The sequence below is a fragment of the Ammospiza caudacuta genome, chromosome 1 (assembly GCF_027887145.1).
Source record: "Ammospiza caudacuta isolate bAmmCau1 chromosome 1, bAmmCau1.pri, whole genome shotgun sequence".
Lineage (NCBI taxonomy): Eukaryota > Metazoa > Chordata > Aves > Passeriformes > Passerellidae > Ammospiza > Ammospiza caudacuta.
Window position 1 is genome coordinate 146,372,014 of NC_080593.1, and position 24,634 is coordinate 146,396,647.

Sequence of the window (24,634 nt, forward strand, 5' to 3'; positions counted from 1 at the left end):
CTAATTTACAACATAGGATTTCCTGTAGTAAACTGTGTGGAGACACTTTCTGTGCAGCTCAGTGTTTTCTCTGAGTTTATTAGCAGTCATCTTTTAAACATTGAAAGGGTATGGAATTTTTATGTAGTGGAAATTATTAGCTGTGTTTTTATTAAAAGCAGTACTTATAATTTCCAGGGTTTATAAAAATGTCCTTATGCAAATCCTTTATTTGTGTATCCCAAGTGGATGTAATGTAGGAAGTGAAACAATAAAATGCTGAGAATGAATGGGAAGCTGGAAAGTAACTTTAGAATTGCTTAACTGAAAATTGATTTTCTACCTGCTGGATCATAATCATGTTAATGATTTAAATTCTGTAATCCTTGCTTGGAAGTGTTAGTAGAGATAATGTTAATTTCATTATTTTTAGATTGTTTCTTTAATCTTAGATGTAAACCTTTCTGTTTAAGAAAGTCTTTTTGGTCAGTAGTCTGCCTTAAATACATTACTCTGTATCTGTTCTCTAGGAAGACCAAGTGAGTAGGTTTTGCTAAAATATTTATCACTCTACAGTGATATGTGACAGCTGTCTGAGGATAGTTTTACCTGAAACTACATGGATTTTTTACTTCTAGTCAGAGAAATAATGAGCTGTGTGTTCCAGGCGAGTTGAAGTAATGAAACTGTCTGTGCAGTTTCATTGGAGCAATGTGTGTGAATCGCACATTGACAATATATCTTTTATTCTTTGCTCTTTTCCTGTGCCTGGCCTTGTTACCAGAATTTGATCCTGAGGTTTTTCACGTGTTAGCAGCCTTTATGCAGATGTCACTGAGCTGATCAGATAAGCTTACAGTGTTGCAGAGCCCTGGTGGGAAGGAACTGCAGCTGTGTGAGTGTGAGAGGGAACATTTCTGGGAAAGGAGACAATTCCCCCAGAGTGAATCCATAGCCAGGATGAGGCAGTATGTGCAAGTTCCAACTGTTGAGCAAGAAAAAGCCTATGATTATAATTCTGCTTTTCAGCCGAGGCCATGTATGTGTTTGGGTAGGTGAAATTACCATTTTCTGATGGTGGGGCTGTGTCTTACTGCTCTTGTGTAGAATAAATGTGTGTAAAAGAAGTACCTGTGCAGCTGGTAAATGTGTACAGTTCTAACATGAAAAATGCAGATTATCAGACTTCTTTAGCAGAAGAGAATGTGCATGTTTGAACTTGATAAAAATCTCACTATTGGAGAAGCAAACAATATTTTTTAAACTTTATACATTAACTTTCACATTACAGTGCAAAATTCTCGGTAGATATTGCTTTAACCTCTATATTTGCTTGCATAAAATGATGTAAAGATGTGTGCAAGGGGGAGGCCATTAAAATGTAAATTTTGTCTGACATTAAAAAGAAATTGCCATAAGATTTTTCCTCAATAAACCTGCATAAAATCGAACAGCTTTTTCTTTTATTTGTGTTCTATAGACCTACAAAACAGTCTGTTTATGTGAAATGAATGTGTTTATCCAAATAAATTTTTATCTGTGTTAAATTGCTATCCGAGAAGCAGAGAATCCATTTTCAGTTGCTCAGCTTCTATCCATCTTTGACAAGATTCATCTTTTTGGTCTATGTAGTAAAATGTTCCTAAGTTTTACGGGTTACTTTTAATGTAGTTTGTTGACTTGATCTTGTGGTGCTTTTGTTCTGTTGTCTTTTTTTTGGTTGTTGTTGTTTTTTAAATATTCATACATTCTTTAAACCTATTCCTACGATTTTTTTGAACCTTTCATGCTTATATGAAAATGATATAACTGAGCAATGATTAGTAGTTTTCCCACAAAATCTGTGTCGTGACTGTTAACTATTCTGGTTTTTGATTTAGGTTGTCATTCATTTCTGTGTTGTTTGGAGTGCTTGTCAGTTTTATTTCTGACAGTACTCTGCTTGGAGGCTGAAAACTTTGACAGATTAAATCTCATTTTCTGATACTTGAATGTTCTGTTTAATGTAGGAAGTTCTTTTGATGGTATTAACATCATAGTTTTTTAAGTTTATACTTCGATGATACAGAATTTTTGACAAGTTTATGGGGGGTTTTTTCCATGTAAACAGTTCTATAATTAAATACATAGCAATGTAAAGATGCTACCAAAATCCAAGATGAGGAAGAAATTTCAAGTCTTCTGCATACTTACTGTTAGGCCTTTTTTTGGTTTCAAAATTCAATATGTTCTATAAATTCGGAGAGCAGTATTTCAGAAGAGCAATATTATGTTTCCATTAAGTGAAACCATGTGGTAAGGCCGTCAGAATGAATTGGTACTGTTACCTGATCTTTTTTATCCATCTCAAAGAAGGAACTGGATCCAGATTTTGTGTTAAATTTATGTAATTAACACAGGTTTGAAACACCAATTTAAGATTTAAATTGCAGTTCTTTGCAAAGATTTTCTTCTTCTGTCACTTAAAGAGACAGAAAATAATTCTAAAAAATATTTTGATTGCCTGTCTTGCAATATTTTAGATTGTTTTCCTTCTCTTATGTTTTAGGTAGTTGCATGCTACAGTTATTGTTAGAATATTTTGGTATATTTCGTACTGGTCAAACATACTGTTTACCATGGACCAAAGTTAATGGTCAACCATGAGGTAGAAAACCAAGTACAAAGAGTACTGAGCCACAGAGTGCTGCAGAGTTGCATACCTATCTGAAAAAATATTTAGCAATAATATGTGGGGTTTGGTGGATTTTGAAGGTCTTACTTGAATTTCCCAATATGGAGTGGTATACAAGACACTGATACAGTACTGCTTTCTTACTATGATTTTCCTTACTTCTAAAATGTTGCATAGCATTGCTCTCAAGAGAATATTTTTGTAGAACTGTCTAGATTATTCCTATTTTAAGTAGGATTTTAACCTATTTTCATACCTGCATTTTCCAGCATATTGAAGAACTTTGATTTTATCTACTTCATTCCTGCAGCTTTTATGTAAATGTTGATTTTTACATTTGTTAGAGCTCCATGAGTAAGACATCAGGCCGGAGTGATATGAAGAACTTGACAGTATTGCAAAGTACCATTAAAAAAAAAAATTCTCAATATTTCAGTTGTTTATTCCTTGAGTGCTTTTTATTTTCATAATTGTGTATTGAAGTAATGAGTCAGTGTTGATGTTACTGGTGGTACAGGACGCTTAATTCATAAGCTGGGCGCAATTCAAGTCCATTGGGAAGAACTTTGAGTTAAGGCACAGTTTTAAAATCATAGATCTATATTTAATAATTGTCTGTGATAAAATAAGTGGCAAGAATTGCCAAAGTATGAGCAGAATACATTTTTTATTCAAGAGACAATAGTATCAGAAAGCAGATGTAATTGAGGGAAAATGTCTGCTCCTGTAGAGTCCTGTAATTAAAACTGAGCACAGTAGGTGAAATCTTTGTTATGAACCTCCCATATGTTCTGATAAGGGTGGTTAAAAACTACTGAGATTACTTAAATATCTTAAGTAAAGAAATACAAGTCTTGATGCTTTTGCAGAGGAATTGTAATCATCAAAAGTTTCTGCCAAGATACCCTTTATTGTTTGCATTCTTTACTGTTTTTAGCAGTGTTGAAAGATTTTTTGAGTATGTAAATGGAAATCTTTACTAAGACATTTGTAAGGTATTATCTGCTCTGAATCTTTCAGGTGTTGCAGTTTGAAAGACAGAATCTGCATTAAAAACAAGGAATTCTACCCTGATAAATAGTAGAATAGATATCTAGAAACTCTTTTTTTTTTTCTTTTGTGCTGAGTTTTAACCTAACTCCAAAGTTCTAGTAGTTCTTAGTGCTAGAAAAAGGACCAAATAATGCTTTGCAGGTTTGTTACCTTTTTAAAGCAGGCACTATGACTTTTAAAATTAATAACATTGAAGTTACATGCATTGTTCTGATTATATGGATTAGTAGTAGAGTAGAAATGAGATCAAAAAATCTAATTTCTCTGCTTCAAGTGACTGTCATTTCACTGATGCCTGGTAGAAGGAAGGATAAGTGACAAGAAAGGCAGAGCATGTTTTGTATATTATGGTTTATATTGGTTTATATGGGTGCCTTTAAAACAAATTTCATTTTTATTTTCTATTTTTTTTTAGAATAATGCACATAATGCACATTTGGGTGTTTTGAAACAGTCATTCATAGTGAAGATAAACCTGCAAATGAAGCAGCTTTGGTTTTAATATGACTCAATTTTAAAATGCCTTGACTTTTCTGCATGTTTTGAAGTGTGGATGGCAGCTGCATTTCTGGTACCCGAGATCCTTGCACATTTTCTCGTGTATTCCAGTGTGCCAGTCATTTCCCTTATTGACTTACTTGTACTTACTTTCAATTCCCTTGGTTTTTGCTTTCTTGCTGATAGCAAGCTGAATTCAGTGTTATCTTCTTCCTCCATGCTTGTCAGCTTGTCCCTTCAATGAGTCCCTAGAAGTGCATCCTAAATCCCCTTGGGTAAATCTCTCCGCAGGAGTTTGCTGCTGCTGTGCTGCGCTGCGACCTCGCTACAAGCGCCTGGTAGACAACATCTTTCCTGAAGATCCAAAAGTGAGTCATGCCTTTAAAATTTTAAGGGATTGATGCTTGAAAATCTGTGATAATACCTTGTGATTTAGCAGGTTTTTTTTTTTTAATTTTCCTTTTTCTTTTTTAACATTTTATCATAAATTCTTCTTTAGCGCTTAATAGCTTTAAGATAGGTTAGTAGAATAATTTATCTGGAGAGGGATCCATGGAGATCATCTGGTCTAATTCCATTTCCAAAGCAGGGATGCACACTGAAGAATAAAATTAGTTTGTTTTGCTCAGAGAAAAAGAGATTTCATTAAACAAGGTATTCTGCTGCAGAGGTAGCACTTAACTTCATCACTTTTTAGAACCCCAGACAATTGCTTTCTTGTGCTGGCAGGTGTGAACATTTTCTGGTTTTTTACAGGGTTTTAATTGTTTAACTCTTGACTTACTGACTGTGAACATTTTTATAGCCCTGGTAGGCTGTTGTGACCCAAAAAGGTTTTTCTGGTGTGTGTGTGTGTTTTTTTTTTAATTTTCCAGATACTCATCTACAATTTTATTTTTTCATTTCACTGTAACAGTCTTGGAGCTATATTAAAGCCTAACTCTTACTCTCTGTGAAAATAAATAACTTCTGTTTACCATGGAGGAATGCATTTGTCTATACATAATCATTTGACAGTTCAGACTGATCAAGAGCTTATGTTTCTGCTGCTCTGTTTTTTTAAGTGTATTACCAAATTTTTATATCTTTTGTTATAGTAGAAGTAAGCAGCACAATCAGTATTTGTGTAATATTTGGTTTATGTTTACAAAGTATGTTGGCTTTTTTTTAAATGATGATGTTACTCAGTGCCAGGTATTATGTAAGTGCATAATAGTGGCTTTTAAGGAAATTTTTTCTGTGTATACAATATATTGAATGCATGGAACAGTATGGGTTTATAGGTTTATTTGTTCTAATCTAGTTTTTGATACAGATGTAGAAACACCTGGAAATGCTACAGCTGTAGTGTTTTAATTTAATAAATTGACTCAATGGCTCTGAGTTGGCACTTCTTAGCCTCTGCTTTGGTTAGTATTCATTGGGTCAATGGAGGACACAGGCCAGTTCATGATGTTTCCCTTCAGTTGCACACTTTCTGTATAGTATCAGAAGATTTGCTTGATAAAATTCATTAATCAATAATTAATGTCTTAAAAGATTTAAGTAATTTATTTGAAAAAGAAATGTTTATGAACTTCCAGGGGGAAAAAAAAGACAAAAAGTCTTATCCTGTTTACCTGATAATTATGATCATAACCTCATCTGAGCAGATCTGTGTTATAGTTCATGTTGGAACTAATATCTGAATCTTTGATCTTGCTCTGACAATTAGCTCTCAGATGCCTGGGCGCCAGCCTTGTTCAAGATATGACACAGAAAAAATAAAACATTCAAACTACAATATTAAATATTTAAACTACAATCTTGCTTGTGTATTTTATCAAAATTATGCATTGAATATACTTGGTGGGGGGATGGGAAGGGAAAAAATTACATTGTGCTATTAGGAAAGAAGTGTGTCTTAGAACTGGTCACATATCTTACTACAGACCTTCTCTTAGAATACTCATTCCCTCACAAAAAAAGGGTGGAGCAAGCTAGTTGCTTCATTTCCTTTAAAAATATTTTAGTTGTTTCATGTTGCTGGTTTTTAAGGTTATGGCAGTTTTGCTCAATAGTTTTGGAGTTTTTTCAGTAGCTTATTTCCATCTGTAAGGCTCTGATTGCTCTGATCTTTAAATATTAACTAGAAAAAAAGGAAGAACACTTGGAAAGCTTTATATTTCCTATGAATTGTTTAATTTTCTATTTTGTATTTCTGTTTCTAGGATGGTCTTGTTAAAGCTGACATGGAGAAACTGACTTTCTATGCAGTTTCTGCACCAGAAAAGCTGGATCGAATTGGGGCTTACCTGGCAGAGAGACTGACCAGGGATGTGGCCAGACATCGCTATGGGTAAGGAGAGAAGTCATTAAAAATAGATGCCAGCAAGTCATGGAATTTCATCATGTTTGTTCTGATCAAGTCTGGAAAGCAAGGCAGACCCAGTCTCTTTGTGGTCAGTTACCCTTGTCTGACTGCCAGGCTCCCATCCAGCTGCTCTCAGTCCTCCTGCTCAGCCAGATGGAGAAGAAAATAAAATGGAAAGCTCATGGGTTGAGATAAGGACAGGGAGATCTCTTTTTCCCCGTGATGGAACTGAGTGACTTAACTTGGGGAGGATTGATTTAATTATTGCCAATTAATGACAGAGTAGGATAATGAGAAATTAAAACAGAGCTTAAAACCCTCTTTCCTCCAGCTGTCTTTCTTCCCAAGCTCAACTTCACTCCCAAGTCCATTTCCTCCACCCCACCAAGCAGTGCAGATTCGGGCTGGGGACTGTGGTCAGCTCATACCATCTTGTGTCTCCTGCTACCCTGCTCTGGTCTTGGCTCTGTCCTTGTAGGCAGTGCTTTAGGAACTGCTCTGGCATGGCTTCTTTGCTCAGGGTGCAGTCCTTCAGGAACAGGCTGCTCCAGCATAGGATCACAGATACTGCCAGAAAAGCTCCTGCAGGGGCTGCTCTCCATGGGGCCTGTGCCTGTTCCAGCTGGGCCTTTCTGTGGGCAGCAGATTCCTTCAAGGCACAGCTGCTCCAGCTGGGGGTCCTCCATGCTCTGCACTGTGGATATCTGATTACCTGTGGGCACTTCCAGTGTCCTTGAGGAGCTCAGGTTTGGGAAATTGGGGGTAAGTCTTGGAGCTGGCTGTGTGTGTCATGGGGACAACTCCTGGTTTCTGACAGAAACCACTCCTGCAGCCCCTTGCTGACAAAACCTGGCTATGTAAGCCCAAAACACCTTTGAATGTCAGTCAGGATATAGGAAAACAGCATTATCTTTCTTTTCAGCCCTTTTGGCTAAATCAAATATTTAAGTGAGTAATATTTTAAGTCTAAGAAGTGGCAGGAATTGTTAAAGAAAATCAGCATCCATTACAGACCACCATTTTTTGGCCTTCGTGACATCCAAAGCTGTTATTTAACTTTATAGAAAGGAGAAATGGCCAGCACTCAATTCTATACTTCCCTCCCTCCTACACAACCCCATCTCCTCCCAAAACAAGAAAAAAAGAGAGAGAATATGGATGTAGAAAACAGCTCCAAGTGTCATTTTTGTGCAATGGGAAATACACATCTTCCATTCTTTCTTTTCTATTTTTTTGTGGTAAGATCCTAAGTTGAACTAATTGAGTTAATGATAAATGCAATACATCTTTATGTGTTTCTCTAATTAATTTTCAGTTATGTTTTAATTGCCATGGAGGCACTGGACCAACTTCTAATGGCTTGCCATTCTCAAAGCATAAAACCATTTGTGGAAAGTTTCCTTCATATGGTGGCCAAGCTTCTGGAATCAGGCGAACCAAAGCTGCAAGTCCTTGGGACCAATTCTGTGAGTAAGCTCAGATGCTAAATCAAATCAGAGTAAATCTTTGCTTTGAAAAGTAGTTTGAGAAGTCTTAAGGGGTCTGCCAGTTGACATCAGTTGGAAGATGCTGTCTGTAGCAGGGTGTATCCTTTGGGCCTAAACCCAGAGCAGATACCAGCTGGAGGCAGATAAACTGTTTCCCTGCAGCATCCCAAATTCTTTTGATGTGTGGGCTCATTCCCTCTAAAAATAACTTTGGAAGGAACAGGAAAGCTGTGCTGTGAGTTCATGTTTTGGGTCTTTAAGCAGCCCTCCTGGAGCCAGTATATAGGTAAGACAGAATTTTGTTTTCTGGCAGCTTAAGCTACACAGAAAGATTCTTCTTAGCTGAAAAGTAGCTTTGAGTATTGCAGTGTCACCCTCTTATCAGCTTAAATATTTCAGGATTCAGATCTAGGCTTGAAGGGCATAACTAAAAATGTCAAAATGAAGATTTAGAGATCCAGTTTTCCAATTAGAGTGATGGGTGCAATCAAGGGTATAGCTCTGTAATACTTGCCTTCTAACTGCTGTATTTTCCAGCTGGTAAAATTAGAATCTCATAAATTCCAGGATTGTGATGTGGACTGTTTTCACTTAGAGTTATTGCTTTTACATGAGTACAGAGTACTTGCTTTTCATGTAAATGATTGCCATTGCTACCAGTGGGGATTTCTTTGTGGAATCAGTAAAGATGTTGGGCTTTTGGGTTTGGTTCCCAGCTGATGAAATTAAATGGAGTTGCAGCTCAGGAAGACAGGAGGGCACAGTAACCTGATGTTACCCCAGAGTAGGATTTCTTGTTATGGTGAAATAAAGAGAGTTTTGCTGTAATGTAGGGTAGAAGTGTCCTTTTTTCCCCCACTAGCAGGGCAGCTGTACTGAGGATAACAATATCTGTATCTCATTATACATATAAAATTTTGCTTATTCATTTAAATATCATTGAGCCAGGCTACCCTGCTTCTTTTGATTTGTTTGTATAATAATGCCTGGGCAAGTCCTTTTAGGGAAATGACTTTGGAACTTGTTTCCTAGGCTGCTAAAGACAAGGTGTGCATCACTTTCCAGTTAAAAATCATTGGTTAGTGCCAACCTCCACTCTGATGTACAAGGCATGTGTCACTTCAAAATGCATGTTACTGAGCAGGACTTCACTTAGGGTAATCTGTTTGATATTCCTGTTGGTTCCTAAGTCTTTTATGAGTAGAGGAGATTAGAGACTTCCTGAATTAGGAGATAATTTGTGTTTGTCTTCTATAAAACTCACAAAAAAAAGGTTTCCCTAAATGAGAGGAGAAACTATGTGAGGAGAGAGATTTTTTATGGCTCTTCAACAGCATTTCAAAACCTTATTTTAGCCAAACTCTGTTCATTTCCCTAGGTACCTTCTAGAGTTAATGAAGACAAAGGATGCAAGTCTATTTGTATTGACTTAGAAGGAACAAGGGTAACAGCTTGTCTGTTACCAAGGGCACTGCCTTACTGTGTTCTTAAATAGATTTTGTTACATTAACAAAGAAAGTTTACCGCAATATTCAGCCTTTTTTCTCTCCTTCAGAAGGAAATAAGCAAGCAAACAAAAACCAAAAGGCAAGGGAGATGGTCTGGTGACAGAATAATGCTTCATGTGCTTAAGCTGATGAACCACTTTGGAGTGTGAACTGGGATTGTCTACAAGAGAGGAATGGGTTGTTTATGAAGTAAATGTTTTTAACTGGTGAGAAGTCAGGCAACCTTTGGAAAATTTTACATAGTATTTTTAGGAAACTCACTTTAAGGCCCCTACAAATTTATAGTCTGCTTACATTTAAAATATATGGAGTATGATTGTGGCTCTAAGTAGATTTTGATTATTTTCTACCCAAAACTTCATTGATATAGAAAAGCAGTGATGTCTTTGAAGTAAAATTCAAACCTCTTTAGTTGAGCTATAGGGTTTTTTCAGCCTTACAGATTTTGTTTTAGCTGTGATTGGTTAAAAGGTTAAAATCTCTGTACAGAACATCTTTGGGTGGTTTAAAAGCTTGGAAAGATTTGGAAACTCCCACTGCCTTCCACTGTGGTTTGCTGACTTCCAGGTATTTGGTTTTGGGTGCAGAACTTACTCTACTTTGTGCCCTGTATTTCAGGAAAAAAACCCAAAACTTATACTTAGATGTTTGTCAACTTAAATTATTTCTGGAATTTAAATTTCTTTTAATTTATAATAAAAAGTCAATTTGTTTTTGAAAAGCAAACCTGAAGATGGCTATTTTAGATAAATAATTGTTTGGGTTTTATTTATGCATTTTTAAGCCTGATCTTCAGGTTACGTATAATTAATTTGTTGCATTTATATGTTGCATTTATAAATTATGTTAATTTATTTCCTACAGCAGTTGTTTGTTTGGTTTTTTTTTAATAGCATAATTGTTAATCTATTTATATAAGGCAGATACTTAAAAACAGTAAAATTCAATAGTGGATATAATGAATAGGTGTTGAGATTTTTTTTATATAGACCAAATTTCAAATTGCTAATGCCTGTGAGGTTCAAAATAGCTTTTTCTAGCATGGAAGATGTTTTTATAAACCATGTGCTAGGATAGCATATGCTGGTCAGGAAACTGAAAACACGTGGTGGGAAAAAGTGGTATCTCCTTGGCTTATGTGTTAAGGATCTGAAGGCTGATTGCAATAAGCTTTTCCTTAGAAATTTATGACAATACTGTATTTCTCTCTCTAATTTTCTTGCAGAATTTCAGTAACTGAGTGTCATGTAAAGCATCTCCATTGCTCAAGTGCAAAGGATTAAACGTATTGCTTTGGTCTGTTGTGTTTTTTACTAGGATAGAAGTGACAAGCTTTAAAATCTTTCACCTTGTGGTCAAAATTTTTTGGAATAAGAGATCCAATTTATATCTATTAGTCTATATCCAGCTTATGTCTATTTCTGAAGTTTTTAAAGAAGGTTCAGAAAATTTCTTTAGTGAGCAGCTGGTCAAGAACAATTGGATACATGATAAACTTTCATCTTAAGGTATATTTACAAGACTCAGTTAAATAAAAAAATATTTTAAGCTAATTTGGAATGCTGATGAGGTGAAGTCTTTGTATTTTGTCAGTAACATATTGAGGTTTCATGCACAAAATACAGATAATATGTGGAACCCATTATTACCACATTTTAATTATGTACCACAAATGCTTCTTTAGTTGATAAGGTGTTTCCTTTTATAAAAGCAGTTTCTTTGCAGAGCAGTGAAGTAATGATCCCATCAGTGACAGTGCTGAGCTTCCTGTGCATGAGAAGGTGGCTGTTATTGCTGGGTATCATCATTTGTATTTTAAAGGAAGACAGACAGATTCCCAAGTGGAAAAGTGATCAACCAGTGGCTGAGACAAGACTTTCATATTTTTAGTGTTGGCTTTTAAAAGCAGTTGGTTTGGGCAGAACTAAGTGCATATGTATGTAAAAATAGTATCAAATGTCAACACTTGAAATTAAGCTATGTCAGAATTCATATTCCCAGCAGGGTATTTACTTGTTTGCCTTGTCTCAGCTTGCTAATCTGGAAGAAGCAATGAAAATTTACCCTTATTGCAAGATGCTTCTTTCATTCCATGTACCAGTACAGAATTTTATGCTGGTAGTGATTTAATACACAATGGAACAATTCCTTTTCTAGCATGCCTCCTCTGTCTTTTTAATAGGATTTAAATCTCAGGGAGACAGATTAACACACAGCACTCTTTCTCATTTTGTGAGTTATTAAATTATCTTAGAAATTGTGTGCCTGCATCTGCTAGAATTTAAGTGCTTTAGGGTCACTCAAAGTTAAGTATTGCTCCCCCCACTCATACTTGTGCTCTCTGGTTTTGCAGTTCCACACTGCTGTGACCCTGTAAGCCAACATTCCATTGCTGATTTTGTTACACAACTGTACATGTGGTGGTCAGGAGAATTTTTATCCAAGGGACACAAACTAAAATAGAATGTGAAATTTTCCATCCTATTCTGATAAAATTGAAAGTGTCAGGTGACCCCAGGTATTAATAAATAAACTAAATCACCAGTTTTCATTGCTGAGAACCTTGTGATCATTTTCATGCTGCCTTTGTAAAGTTAATGTATCCAGTGTGAAGTCAATGTATCCAGTGTTTGAAGCTTTTCTCTTCAGGAAAATTGAAGTGCTTGTTCTTCTGGCATTTATTTGTTGTAGTGCACACATAACATTCACACTTCTCATTAAGGCTGTGCTGTGTGGTTTGGAAGAGTATTACATTTATAGGAGATCATGACTTCCCGTGTGACAGTTTCATAATAATGAAATACAGTACCTTGGCCTGTGAAAGGTGATAACTGCCAGTATCAGCACTGTGTTTGAAACAAGAGAAGACAGACTGGGGAGCTCAGATATGAAAAAAATAATTCTCAGGGCGAGCTTAGCATTCTTACAGGGAGATACTTTAAGTAACATGACTCAAACTCAAATATGATGCATGGTGATTATTCTTGAATAAAACTGACCTTCTTTAAAGACATCCAGGGCCCATTAAAAGTTATGATTTTTCTCCTCATGTATTTGCTACATAACAGTGATAAAACAGCATAAATGCATAGAAGAAATTTTGTCCTTGAGAAATTATAGGATTTACTCATAGGGCTTGCACAGTCTCTCTCTCTCTCCCTGGTAATATAATCCAAATTTCTCTACTCAGTCTGGAACAAGTATCTTCTGAATAAATAATATGTTTCTTCTTGACTTTGTGGTAGATTTATATGTTTTTATACTGATTGAATTTTTTTGGTTTCAAAATAAATGGAAATAACATACTGCCAATGTAAGTTCCTTTCTGTACCTTCTGTATTATAAAATATAAAAGATGCTTGTACTGGTAAAACTTCCATAAGTTACCATAGGATGCTTGAAAGCATTTACTGTGAATGACATGTTTATATCTATAAAAGCTTTGTAAATAATCCCTAGGCAAGTGCTTGGACTTTCAGAAGAGTTTTATCCTTTTTTAGGTTGAATAAGTGCTGTATTTGAAGTTTGTTTGAAAACATATGCTTAGGAGTAAAATATTCTGTAACAACAATAACAACGCCACCACTGCAAAGTACAGAGTGATGTCTACTGGAAAAACTTAACATTTCTATGGTGGAATGGAATTTTACACTTTACTGAATGACAGTGCACAACTCTAAACTGTTACCACAGAGAACTTTCCTGTGGCCTCAATGCCCAGTCATCTGAATGCTAATCCTGGATTGTGCTTCAGAAATGCTGTAGGTTCAGTTGGGGAAATTGTTTTGTTATAGACATGAGGGCATAAAAAACCTTTGCCCTTTCTGTATCTCTTACTGTGCATGCCATTTTGAAAGGTGTAGCTTCCACATGTTTGTGTCCCTGCTGCAAAGCTGCCCCTGATCCAGAGAGGTACTCAGGATGAGGGAGTCCCTGACACTTGCTTGGCCTAAAGTCATCATTTCTTCTTACAAAGCAGTTTCCTGCTACAATAAATCTTTCTGCTAGCAAAACAGTTATTAGAATGTATTAAACTTTCCTGTTGGGAGATCCTGTCAATCAAATAATTAGTACTTCAGATAATAATATTAAAGGCTGATACTAAATTAGCAGCATGAATTAATATTCTCACAAGCACTCAGTGCTTTGTCTTCTTCATACTTTGTTTCCATTCTTTTCCATGCTTTTATGGAGGTTTCTGGGTGAATCATTTGTCGATTTGAGCACTTGAACATCTGGAAAATATTAAGATAATATTGTGTGGGGTTTACTAAATCCTTGGTCTTGGTGCCTTATTGAGATGTAAGGACTAATGAAATTCTTGACCGAAAAAATAATCTATTTCTGTTTTGCTAGTAACAATTTCATGAAACAAGTTAGCAAGCCACAGTACATATGAAGCATTTGCCAGGGTATCTTAGGAAGGAAATTATCATTTTTATAACTCACTCTATTGGAGAAAAATATGAGTGCTGTTTGTAGATCATCTTTCAGTCTATGGCAGTGGATCATACAGAATTAGATTTTGACTTCTGTCACTTTTTTACCACCTGAAATACAGGATATTCCTAACTGAAGGACTTGTAAAATGGACTCATACTGTACAATTTTGCTCCGTTTTCAGTAACAGCTGAGAATGTAGTTTTATGAACTACATAATTTTCAGTTGTTCCTGTGGCTTTTAGAGGGTGAACTGGTAGTGCAGCTGAAAGGGATAACTGTTCTAGATAAAACAGAAAAAAAAGACTAAACAAAAGACTAGAAAAAATGGTAGGGTTCTTTTTTCTGAAATACACAGCTTTGAAAACCTCAAACCCTCCACAAATCAGTGTGCTGTAGATTATGCTAAAGGGCTTTGGGCCTCTCTGGGTGTCTATGGGTAATGTGCTGATGAAAGCAGGTTTTACATCATGAAAAATGCAAAGGAAATGCCTCAGCCTGTGCTTAGGAATTGATAAAAATGGTGTGAGTAAAAGCAGAAGGATCTTAATGGAACATCACTCTGCTTCAGAGCAGAGCTGGCATGGTGTTTGACCTTTCCTGATAGTGTTTTGTTTTGCTTTTTATTTCCCTGTGTAGTCTGTTCTTAGAACTGTCTGTGATGGAGAATCCAAAAGGTCTTTAGGCAGTCTGCTCACTTTAGGAAGGGAGGGGTTTTAATGGCTTACCTAGGCTTTCCTTCAATATAAGCCTATTATTGATTTTCTTATTACCATTGGACAAAGAAAACTATTTCTTCTGTTTTTATAGCTGTCTTCTGTACCTTTTAAGACTGATACATTTTAGGCAGCTGTAGTTAGGGTAATTTGGTGTATTTCATTCATCCTTTACAGATGTTTATGTAAAGCTTTGTCTATTTCTTGAATTATTTGAGAACTGTATCAGTTAGTCACCATTTTAGGCTGTGATGTTTCAGCTCCACTTCATTTAAGGGCTTATTTGGCCCAGTTAGACAGCAAAAATTTCTTCATAAGTGCCATGAGTAATGCAGATGTATCTTAATATATTGTTCTGTTTTCCATGCCATCTTATTGGCATTGGCTAAGTTCCTTTTCTTCATTCAGCTGTTTCTGGCTAAAATGCTGTTTTGCAATAACCATTCTCAAATTGCTTCCTTGGTTTTTCAGGTCCTGTTTTCAATTGTTCAAAAACCAGGCAGCAAGTGTGCCTGCAGCTCTGGCCAGCTTAGTGTTCTTTGCAAATTTGATGAGCCCAGTCTGCTCATCTGAGTCTCTAGTGAAGCTCAAATCATATTTTTGTACTGTGATGATTTACAAGTGTTTCCTTATTTTTTTCCAAACTCTTGTACATCTCTCTTATGGGGAGTGTTCTTTTGACAGTGCTTTTCTAGCTTTCCTTTGAGAATTTTGTGTATTTTTTTGTCAACAGCATCACTGAAATTTTGACAGATGCTGCTTCATCTGGATTCACAAAAGTTATTTACTTGTCATAGGAATAGGATGGATTGATGTGATTTGTTCTTGACAAATCCATCTTGACTGTTACTTACCCTTTTGAGACTTTGTAGATGTTGGCAAATTGGCTTTTTTTTCCAGCGTTTTTCTGCGAATGGACTGGAGTTGACTGGGTTATAATTCCCTGACTCTTCCTTTTTCCCTTTTCTCTGGACAGAATTGACAGAATGCCTCCAAGTTTATTTCCCTTGAATTTTGGTACATCAGAATGTTGCTAGGTAACCTGGTAGTGACAGGGTTGTGTTTGATTGCTTGGGCTGCTCTGTACAGCTGCCTGAGAGAGGCTGGAGCAGGGCGGTGTCAGGCTCTGCTCCCAGGCTGACAGAGCTAGGACAAGAGGAAATGGCCTCAAGTTGTGTCAAGGGAGGATTAAACTGGATATTAGGGAAAATTTCTTCTCTGAGGGAGTTACCACCATTGGAACAGGGTGCCTGGGGAAGTGGCTGAATCACCATCCCTGGAGTTACATAAAGTGAGGTTTAGTGGTGGACTTGACAGTGTTAGGGAAATGGTTGGACCTGATGATCCTGAGGGTCTTTCCCAGCCTAAATGATTCTGCCAGTTGATGACTCCCTGTTCAAGTGTTAGATGTTTCCGTAGTGCATAGCATGTTGCATTTCATACAGTTTCATGCTTCCATGGCTATCTAAATGAAGTTCTTCTGGGAAGACATTTAAAAGAAAACCCTCCTATTAAGATTTTTCTTCTCTGAAGTTCTAAAGTGTTGTCAAAATTGGGTTCTTAATGCAGTTACTTCATGTTACTTGTTAAATTAAGCTTAGATTAAGCTTATTACTCATTATTCTATTTTAGGAAATTGGTATTAAAAACTTTTTTTAATGTATTTCATTTTCCAGTTTGTCAAATTTGCCAACATTGAAGAAGACACACCTTCATATCACAGGCGCTACGACTTCTTCGTGTCCCGGTTCAGTGCCATGTGTCATTCCCGTGACCCTGATCCAGAAATACAAAATGAGTAAGTGTCATTCTGCAGGAATTACTGAAAACTGGTCACACATTAATGCTGTCTGTAATACAGCTCTTATTAAGGTGTTTATTGGACTAGTTCATTCCAAATGAAAAAAGTGACAGTTTGACTTTTTGAGTAGCACTGAGTATTGCAAATCTTAGGTAGCTGGAACTCCTAGGATATTTAGGGGTAATTTTACCTTAATAATGCATGTTGGATTGTGTGGATTTTCTCCAGAAAGGCACCACTAATTACTGTAAATGCACAAGTTCATAACTTACTTGAGATATTAATGAGGCTACTTATATGAAAAGCAAAAGCATATATTTAGTCTGTTCTTTGAGAATTACTCATTAAAACTGTGATTTCTTAAATGTCTGAACTATGCTCATTTGTGTCCAACTCAAGAGCCTCCATGAGTGGGAATTCTATTTTCCCCATTCTTACATAAGTGCCACAGTTTGTTTTGCTGCAGCTCCCTCCTGAAGGATGTGTCCTTCCCTGCAGCAGTTTTTCTCCTTGTTTGTACATCCCTCTTGTCTCCTGCTTTGTGTGTAATCCTATTGAAACTATCTCAAAAGATCTAGAATGAAATTGGGTTCATCTTGAATGCACAAAACTTTGTTCAGAAATAGCTAAGATACAAGCAGCTGCAGATTTAGATATTTACGAATTGAAATGGAAACAAAAATAATTACAGAACTTGGTTACCTCTGTAGTTCATCTTAGAAATTTTTAAATTCAGGAAATTTAACTGAGCAAGGGCTTGTTAAGTGTTGTCCATACCTGAATCAAGATTTAAAAAATGAGGGGTGGATTTTAAGAGAAATAATTCAAAATTTTAGTGAGGCTTGTACTTATTTCATTTGATAGCTGTACTAGCTTCTACTTGTGTTCAGGAAGTAAATTCTCTTCCTACCATTTATTACAATGAATAATTTGCTATTATCATTTCAAAAAATAACATTTTGCTATTCATGTCATTGCACAAATTCTCCTGCAAGCTATTTTTGTTTAATAAAATGATGACAACAGCTAGCAGCTAGACCAAGTCTTTTTTTGAACTTATGTTATTTTTTTCTTTTTTTATATTTCATTGTTGTTGATTACTTCTCAGTTGATTTCATTCAAATGGTTTTAGAATTAAAGTGGTTGTTCCTTTTGTCCATTAGGCTTAAGTAGACAGAAGTATCCTTTGCTTTCCATCTTGTGACTCTTTCAGAAATCTTTGAAGATCTTTTCTGACTAATCCATGGCCTTAATTACAACTTCTAATGGCACAATCACATGGCTATGCTAGATATTACTTCAGCTGTTTTGTGGTAGCTTCCCATTTTTCTTCAGCTCTGGAATAGGCTGAGATTGTGTGAAGTTTCAGCTGATGGGAGGTAGATTGGTGGGTTTTATCCAGGGGACTCTTGTCAGAGGCGGTGCACAAAGTTTGAGACTTCATTGAGTGGTGTCAGCTTTATCCTTACAGGCCATCTTCTGTTCAGTTGTTTGTTTTTTTATCTCCTTACTGACTTCAGAGGTGTTCAAAGAAAGCATGGGCAATCTTAATGGTTGGCCAGTTTTCCCAGTTGCTGCTTGTGAGAACCTACTGGAGTTCCACAGTACTTCATGCCCTGCTGGGTGGTGCTGTGTTGCTCAGCTTCAGTAATTCCTCTTTTCCTTGCTCAGGATCCGAATTGCTGGAATCAGGGGCATCCAGGGAGTGGTTAGAAAAGCAGTTAATGATGAGCTTCGAGCAACCATATGGGAACCCCAGCACATGGACAAGATAGTGCCATCACTGCTGTTCAACATGCAGAAAATAGAAGATATTGACAGGTAAGTGTATTCGTGTTACTGGTGTGGTTTTTTAAAACAGTCTCTAGGCTGAGTTTTTATGGTGGATATCCCTTTTCTTTTCAGTGGAAGCAGCAACTCACCTTTGCTAGCTGAGGCTCATTGAAATTGATAGTGTAGGTTTGCATAATGGTTCTTAATGTTTCTTGTCTTAAAATCTTTTCAACCATGTTTATTCACTTGTTCAAGATTCTGTTGGCCTAAAAGTTATTCTAGAAATTATATATCCATATTTTGACTTGATAACAATCATAAGCTCTTTGTTTTAGTGGATCCGGTGCAGAGATGAGTAAGCAAAGACTTTCAGGTGACTCAAATGATTTTGCTACTTAGATTTGTTAGAAATTGAGATTTTAATTCCTTTAGCCATTACTAAGAACTGCTTGTCCTGGCTGAAACAGTACTTTGAGTAAGGAATTAAAGTTTTATTTATATGTAAATCACCTTCTCTTTGTTGCTTTCAGTGAGTCCTAGGCATATTACTTGCCACATTTGCAAAAAGATATTTAAAAAGATCTCTGTGACATTTAAGGTTGAGGAGATGCCAGTCACCTTACAATTGAAAAGTCTCTTTTTTTTGGTCCCTGTTTAAAGACTACGTAGGTGTAAAAACTGTTTATTGGTAGCACTGGGAAATTTCCATAAAATGAACTTCAGCAGTGTAACCAAATGAAATATTAATTCCATGTCCAATTCTGGCTGCTTCAAAACTTGCCTGCTAAGAGGCTCAGCAGCCTTCCTATAACAACAAGCTTGTCTTGCTTTCACTCAGCTTTCTAGATCTGTCAGTTTCTCTTTATTTAGTTTGAGTTTTGGCATTTATTTTTCAATTCCTCAGCTTTATTTTTGTTGTGTTATTTCTTACTGCCAGTGCCTGTCTCATCTCTAAAACAAATTTTCAGACCAAATAGCTAAAATCAATAGTTGCCTGTCTGTCCATGCCTTATCTATTTACTGTATCTAACTGAGGGCCCACACAATATTTATAGAAATATCCACGTGAATGTTACATCTGAAGAGTGAACTGAATAAGAGAGAAAGGTTTCTGAAGCTGCTGTTTGAGCAAGGAGAGCCTGGTTTGCCTTTGCTTATTCTTGCAGAGCTTCTAACTGCAGGTGGGCCCTTTCCTTTGGTCCTCTTTGCAGTGCCCTCAGGCATTCACTTTCCTTTTTATAGCAGAAGTAAATTAACTACTGCTAGAAAAACTGACTGAAGTAGGATTTGGATTAACCACTTAAAGTGGATCAGTTTCTATGTACTGCAGGAAATGACATTTCTCATCTGTGGAACAAGGCAATAGTAGTGGTAGAAAAACAAACCTGTCAAAAAGCAACTTAAATTTCTGAACTCTTGTGCTTGAAACTTGTCCTATTGAACATGAAAAAAAGACTAATGATTTTCCTAGTGGTAAGTAGGGGCCTTTTATGATGTGCATATGACAGAAAAGCTGAAACAGTGTTTGTAAATTGTTACCTGCTGGTCTTAAATTATGTTGCAGACAATTTCTCATTTTATTTTATGTGTGACTTCATATTTGTGGAGCACAGAGACATCTTGGAGAGTAGGAGTAAGAAGCATATTGTTGTGGCAGATGGAGTCAAAGCATTATTTGAGAAAGAGCAGAAATTCCAGAAAATACCCACAGCTTAAATCCATAGAAGAAAAATAATTTCTGATTATAGCTAAAGTATATACAGGTACTTACCTTGGAAGTCACTGGAATTTTAGCTTGTGGAACTTCACAGCTTAATTCAAGATTCTTTTGAGTACATACAAGATGAGACATTTCTTGGAGTTAAGAATTTACTATTTAAATGACATTATAAAAATATAGTTGTATTTGTGGATGTCATTATTTGTTCATATACCTGAGTGCACATTTTAGTTACATGCCTATCAGATATTATGTTATGTGTGAATCTATTTATGTGCATCTCCACGATAGGGAGGGGATGTATGAAAATAGTAATTCCCTTATTTTATGACATATTCTTCATAACTGTGGAACTAAACCTTCCAGCCTTATTTCAGGCAGAGGGACACTACCACTTAATGTAAACTTGACTTCAAATCCTTCTGATACATCTAATGTTCATACAAATTTTGCTTTAGAGGAAAGTTAGAATTTATTTCTTTCTCAGGGTGTGTGAGTCATAGTCAAACAGAGTACCTCCTCTGCTCAGAAGTGGTTGTTCAGTCTTATGACATGTCCTGTCATATCTTTGGCCAGCCCTGGTTTTTGGCATTTAAGAAGTCTCATGCTTAAGTTGCTGAGTTGCTGTGAGCTGAGTCTGTGAGTTTAAGTCTGTGATTAGATGTTTGCTATGCAAACTGCTGTACTTCAACACATCCTCCTTCCAGTTCCTTGTTGCCACTGCTGATAGAGATTACCCTCACAAAGGCCAGTAGAGCAGCTACAGGGAGTTGTCCTTGCCCACTTCATAGTAAAACACATTTTCAGCCCTCTTGTGGTAGTACAAAAGCTTTAGGTGCAGAGGAATACTACTGTTTTTTTTTCTTAACTGTTGCAGTTGGATTTTTCAGATGTTTTCTCATATTTCTGTAAAAATAAAGTCAGTGAAATAAAATGAGCATGAGATACTCATTTGAATCTAGAAACTTAAGAGACTGTGCAAAGCTTTTCTATAAAACTGACAAGAATATTCAATATTCATTGTATATTTGCAATTCCAAGGAATTCTTACTGAGAAATACCTTGAGGTAGGTGTTGTTAAAGTTCAAATAAAATGTTACTCCCACAGATGACACAGGATAATTTTAAACATTTTGATGCAGTCAAAGAGTAACATTTTATACTAGGAAGATTCATCTAAAAAAAGACTTCCAAGCAGTGCTGAAAAGTCACCTTCTGTAGGTTTGCATATATAAGCACTCAAAACATAACTTATTTTACTTCATTTTAACTGGAATTCTTTCAGACAGGCTAAGCTCTGGGTGCTATTCTTTCTGCTTTCGTCTTTCCTCCCCACACACCCACCTTTGCAGTGCTGTTGTATTTTAGGGAATCTGTGTCAAAACAGCAATGGAAATGACAGTCCTACACTGTCTCTTGTACCTTCTCTCCCATCTCCCTAGATCAGAGTCTAGGCAGTACAGGGGAAGGAAAAAAGGGGAGGATGGGTGGCACAGCAGTTGATAGAGCTGGAGTTTTGTGGTACTCATGGTGGATTATGTACAAATTCTCATACCTTTTAAAATTCTAATCATGCTGCTCTTGTAAAGCTATTTCTCCTTATCTAACAGAGTTCCTGAGGCTCTTCTGTTATTAAAATCTGACAAGCTGTTGTGGTAACTCCTGAAACACTGATGTTTCCAGAGGCAACAGGATTTTCATATGGCCAATTTTAGATTTCAGTAGTATTGAAACACTATTGAAACACAGAAAATCATTTGCCATCAACAGCTATATTACAACTATGATGTTAACATGTCCATTTGACTACTGATATTTCAATGTGCAATTTTCTATAATGCTCTAAAGCATTTGTGATGCTTAAGTAAACTGAATGCTCTTGGTTGACACTTTCAAATGTATTTAACACACAAGCTTGCACTGCAGAACTGAAATTATGTTTAAGGGTTTAATGTACTGGTTTCTGCAGTCTAAAATTAAAAATGCATAATGTTAATGTAAATGAATGAGTCCTCACTTAAGTTCCTATAATGTTTTGTGAGAGGAAAAAAAAGGTTGCCACTTGTAGGTCCAGTGACTCTTGGTAAGTAATGGAGGTACCTCAGGGGGAGCTGTTTGCTTCCTTTCTGAAAGCTGTGTTCACCCTGTGACCTGTCCAGAGTAATGATGGAAGACACTGAGGTAGAGTGTGACCAACTTCTACACTGTCTATTTAGAGGTAACTGTGTGGATGATAATGTTCTAATCAGTTCACTCATTTTTTTTCAACTCACAAGCCATCTGTTTGTGCAAAAGTATTGGAGTTTCATTTAATTCTCACCCACACAGTATGGACTCAGTAGTGGGCAGGTGAATGAGATCATTAATCTGAGCAATATTACTAAGATTCTGTCTAAATTTTTTTGGTGGTTTCACAGCCTTTGTTATTGTTAGCAATACATAGTGTTTTGTCAAAATGTGATATGTAAAAGTTAACTGTGTATTTGCAGCTTTTGTGTTTGCCATATAAATATTTATTAATACAGTGGTGAGTACTGAGTGAACAAATGATGATCTATGGTCCTGCTATAAAAGAATAAAATATGTTATTCAGAATTCTGGTTTGATGCATATTTGAAATGCACTTCTTGCCTAGTTGAAGATCGTGACTCATGAATGTTTTAATACCAAGGGTGGATGCAGTAAAGAAAAGGTTACCTGAATATTAGTCAGTAATATAATCAAAGCACTTTGTCTTATTTCAGCAGAATAGGCCCCCCATCCTCTCCTACAGTAGGAGTGAAAGAAGAAAATCCTTCTGTGCTGGCTGAGAATTGTTTCAGGGAACTACTGGGACGAGCAACCTATGGAAATATGAACAATGCTGTCAGACCAGTTTTTGCGTAAGTTGAAAATTTGTGGAAGATCTGAAGAGGTTTGCTTTATTTCATCCTCAATTCTCTTGCATTAAATTTTTTCCTACTTTTCAGTTCAAAGGTTTCCATTCACATTTCTTAAAAAATTGCCCCTCTTTTAACCTCTTCTCTCTCCTCCATCTATAAACTTGAAGGAAGTTATGGAGGAATACATGTTCTGCTTTATTGATTTTTACATGCAAAATACAATAATTGACATGAGTTGTTGCTTCAGCTGTTTTTTTTTTTTTAAATGTGAAACTATCCAGGCTATTCATGTCCTATAGATGAGGGTCACAATCAGTGGAGAGACAAACCAAGTAAAGTACAAGTAGCACAAAGGAGTACTGTGCCCCATAAAGTCACAATTTATGTTTTCCTATTACAGCGTCCTGAATGGGTCGTTGCTGGTGAGAGAGAGACGAGAATCTTGTTTCTAGATCAGAAGGCTGGATTTATTGATATATCATATATAATACATTATTACTATACTAAAAAGAATAAAGAGAGAGAAGTTTGCAGAGCTGCTCAAGCTAGGCTAAGAATAGATAGAAAGAATCTATAACATAGTTGTGTCCAAGGTCTCTGTCCCTAGCTTGCACTTTGTGATTGGCCCTTAATTATAAACATAGGAACATGAGCCAATCAAGATGCCCCTGTTGCATTCCACAGCAGCTGATAATAATTATTTACCTTCTCTTCTGAGGCCTCTGCCTTTCAGAAGACACAGAAATCCTGAAAGAAAGGATTTCTGTGAAAAAATGTCTGCGACATATTCCTGCCATTTTCTTCCAGGACCTGTTTCGATATTCTTTGATGAATATCTTTAACAACTCATTTAGGGGTGAGTGGCAGATATGCACACAGTATGCACATTATGCACAAAAACACACAGTACAAATTATACCTCTTGTATTAACACTCAATGATACCACTTTCAAACTCTGGCTTTTCCTGGTGATGAGGACACCTGCTTGCTTCTTCTTGTAGATCTTTCAAGGTACATGTCAGGTACAGGAATACATTCTCTTAGATGGCCTAGTTCTTCACACAGGAATTAAGTACTTTATTTATACACTGAAAGACCTTCAAGCTATCAAAAGCCATTTTCAAATTACTAGTGTTAACAAAAGAAAGATAAGGTTGGTGTTGAAGGCAGTAAACTTTGTAACCCCTTGTTTATCCTGAAAAACATTGACTACAAAGAACTTACCACTCTCTTACTTTCTGTATATATCTGTTATACCAACCTGAGAGGAGTTTCTGTTGCAAAGTTGAGTGTTTTATTAAAAAAACACTCTTTCTTTCCTAGATTTAAAATTTGCATTCCTCCAAAATACCTGTGATCACAGGGAACACCTCGTTACTACACAGTCTGGATGGATTACTTGGTACTATACTGCAGCTGCTTTCTGACCACTTCTCAATTCTTTTAGTGGGTTTATCTCAAAACTTTATCATCATTTGCAGTGGATTGCGTATTTTGAATCATTTTAGTAGCAGGGAAGTTTTCTACGAATAATTCCTGATTCCACAGAGAGAGGTAGTGCTTGGTTTGGGATTTGAGAAGGTGTCATAGCTGCTTTTTCTGTGGCTGATCTAAAGCCTAAAAGCCTTTAAAGTTTATTTCCAGCCTATTTTCAGTTCTCACATGCTATGACTGTAAGGGACCAGTTGGTTCTGTGTGCACAGCATGTTCCACATACTGCATTTATGCACTGAATGAGTGGATAATGAC

At 36.4% G+C, this 24,634-nt stretch overlaps 1 protein-coding gene across 6 annotated transcripts in view; it reads left to right on the forward strand.

Moving 5' to 3' along the window:
• The window catches only part of EFR3A (EFR3 homolog A), a 75,496-nt gene that overhangs the window by 18,361 nt on the left and 32,501 nt on the right, over positions 1-24,634 (forward strand). For 5 of the 6 annotated variants that reach the window (XM_058801177.1, XM_058801132.1, XM_058801152.1 and 2 more), the window contains 6 exons: positions 4,496-4,572; positions 6,415-6,542; positions 7,873-8,023; positions 16,385-16,506; positions 18,181-18,330; positions 22,747-22,884. In XM_058801177.1, the coding sequence (XP_058657160.1) occupies positions 4,496-4,572; positions 6,415-6,542; positions 7,873-8,023; positions 16,385-16,506; positions 18,181-18,330; positions 22,747-22,884 (766 nt within the window). The remainder of the gene's footprint in view (positions 1-4,495; positions 4,573-6,414; positions 6,543-7,872; positions 8,024-16,384; positions 16,507-18,180; positions 18,331-22,746; positions 22,885-24,634) is intronic. The other variant, XM_058801168.1, reaches the window with a different exon arrangement.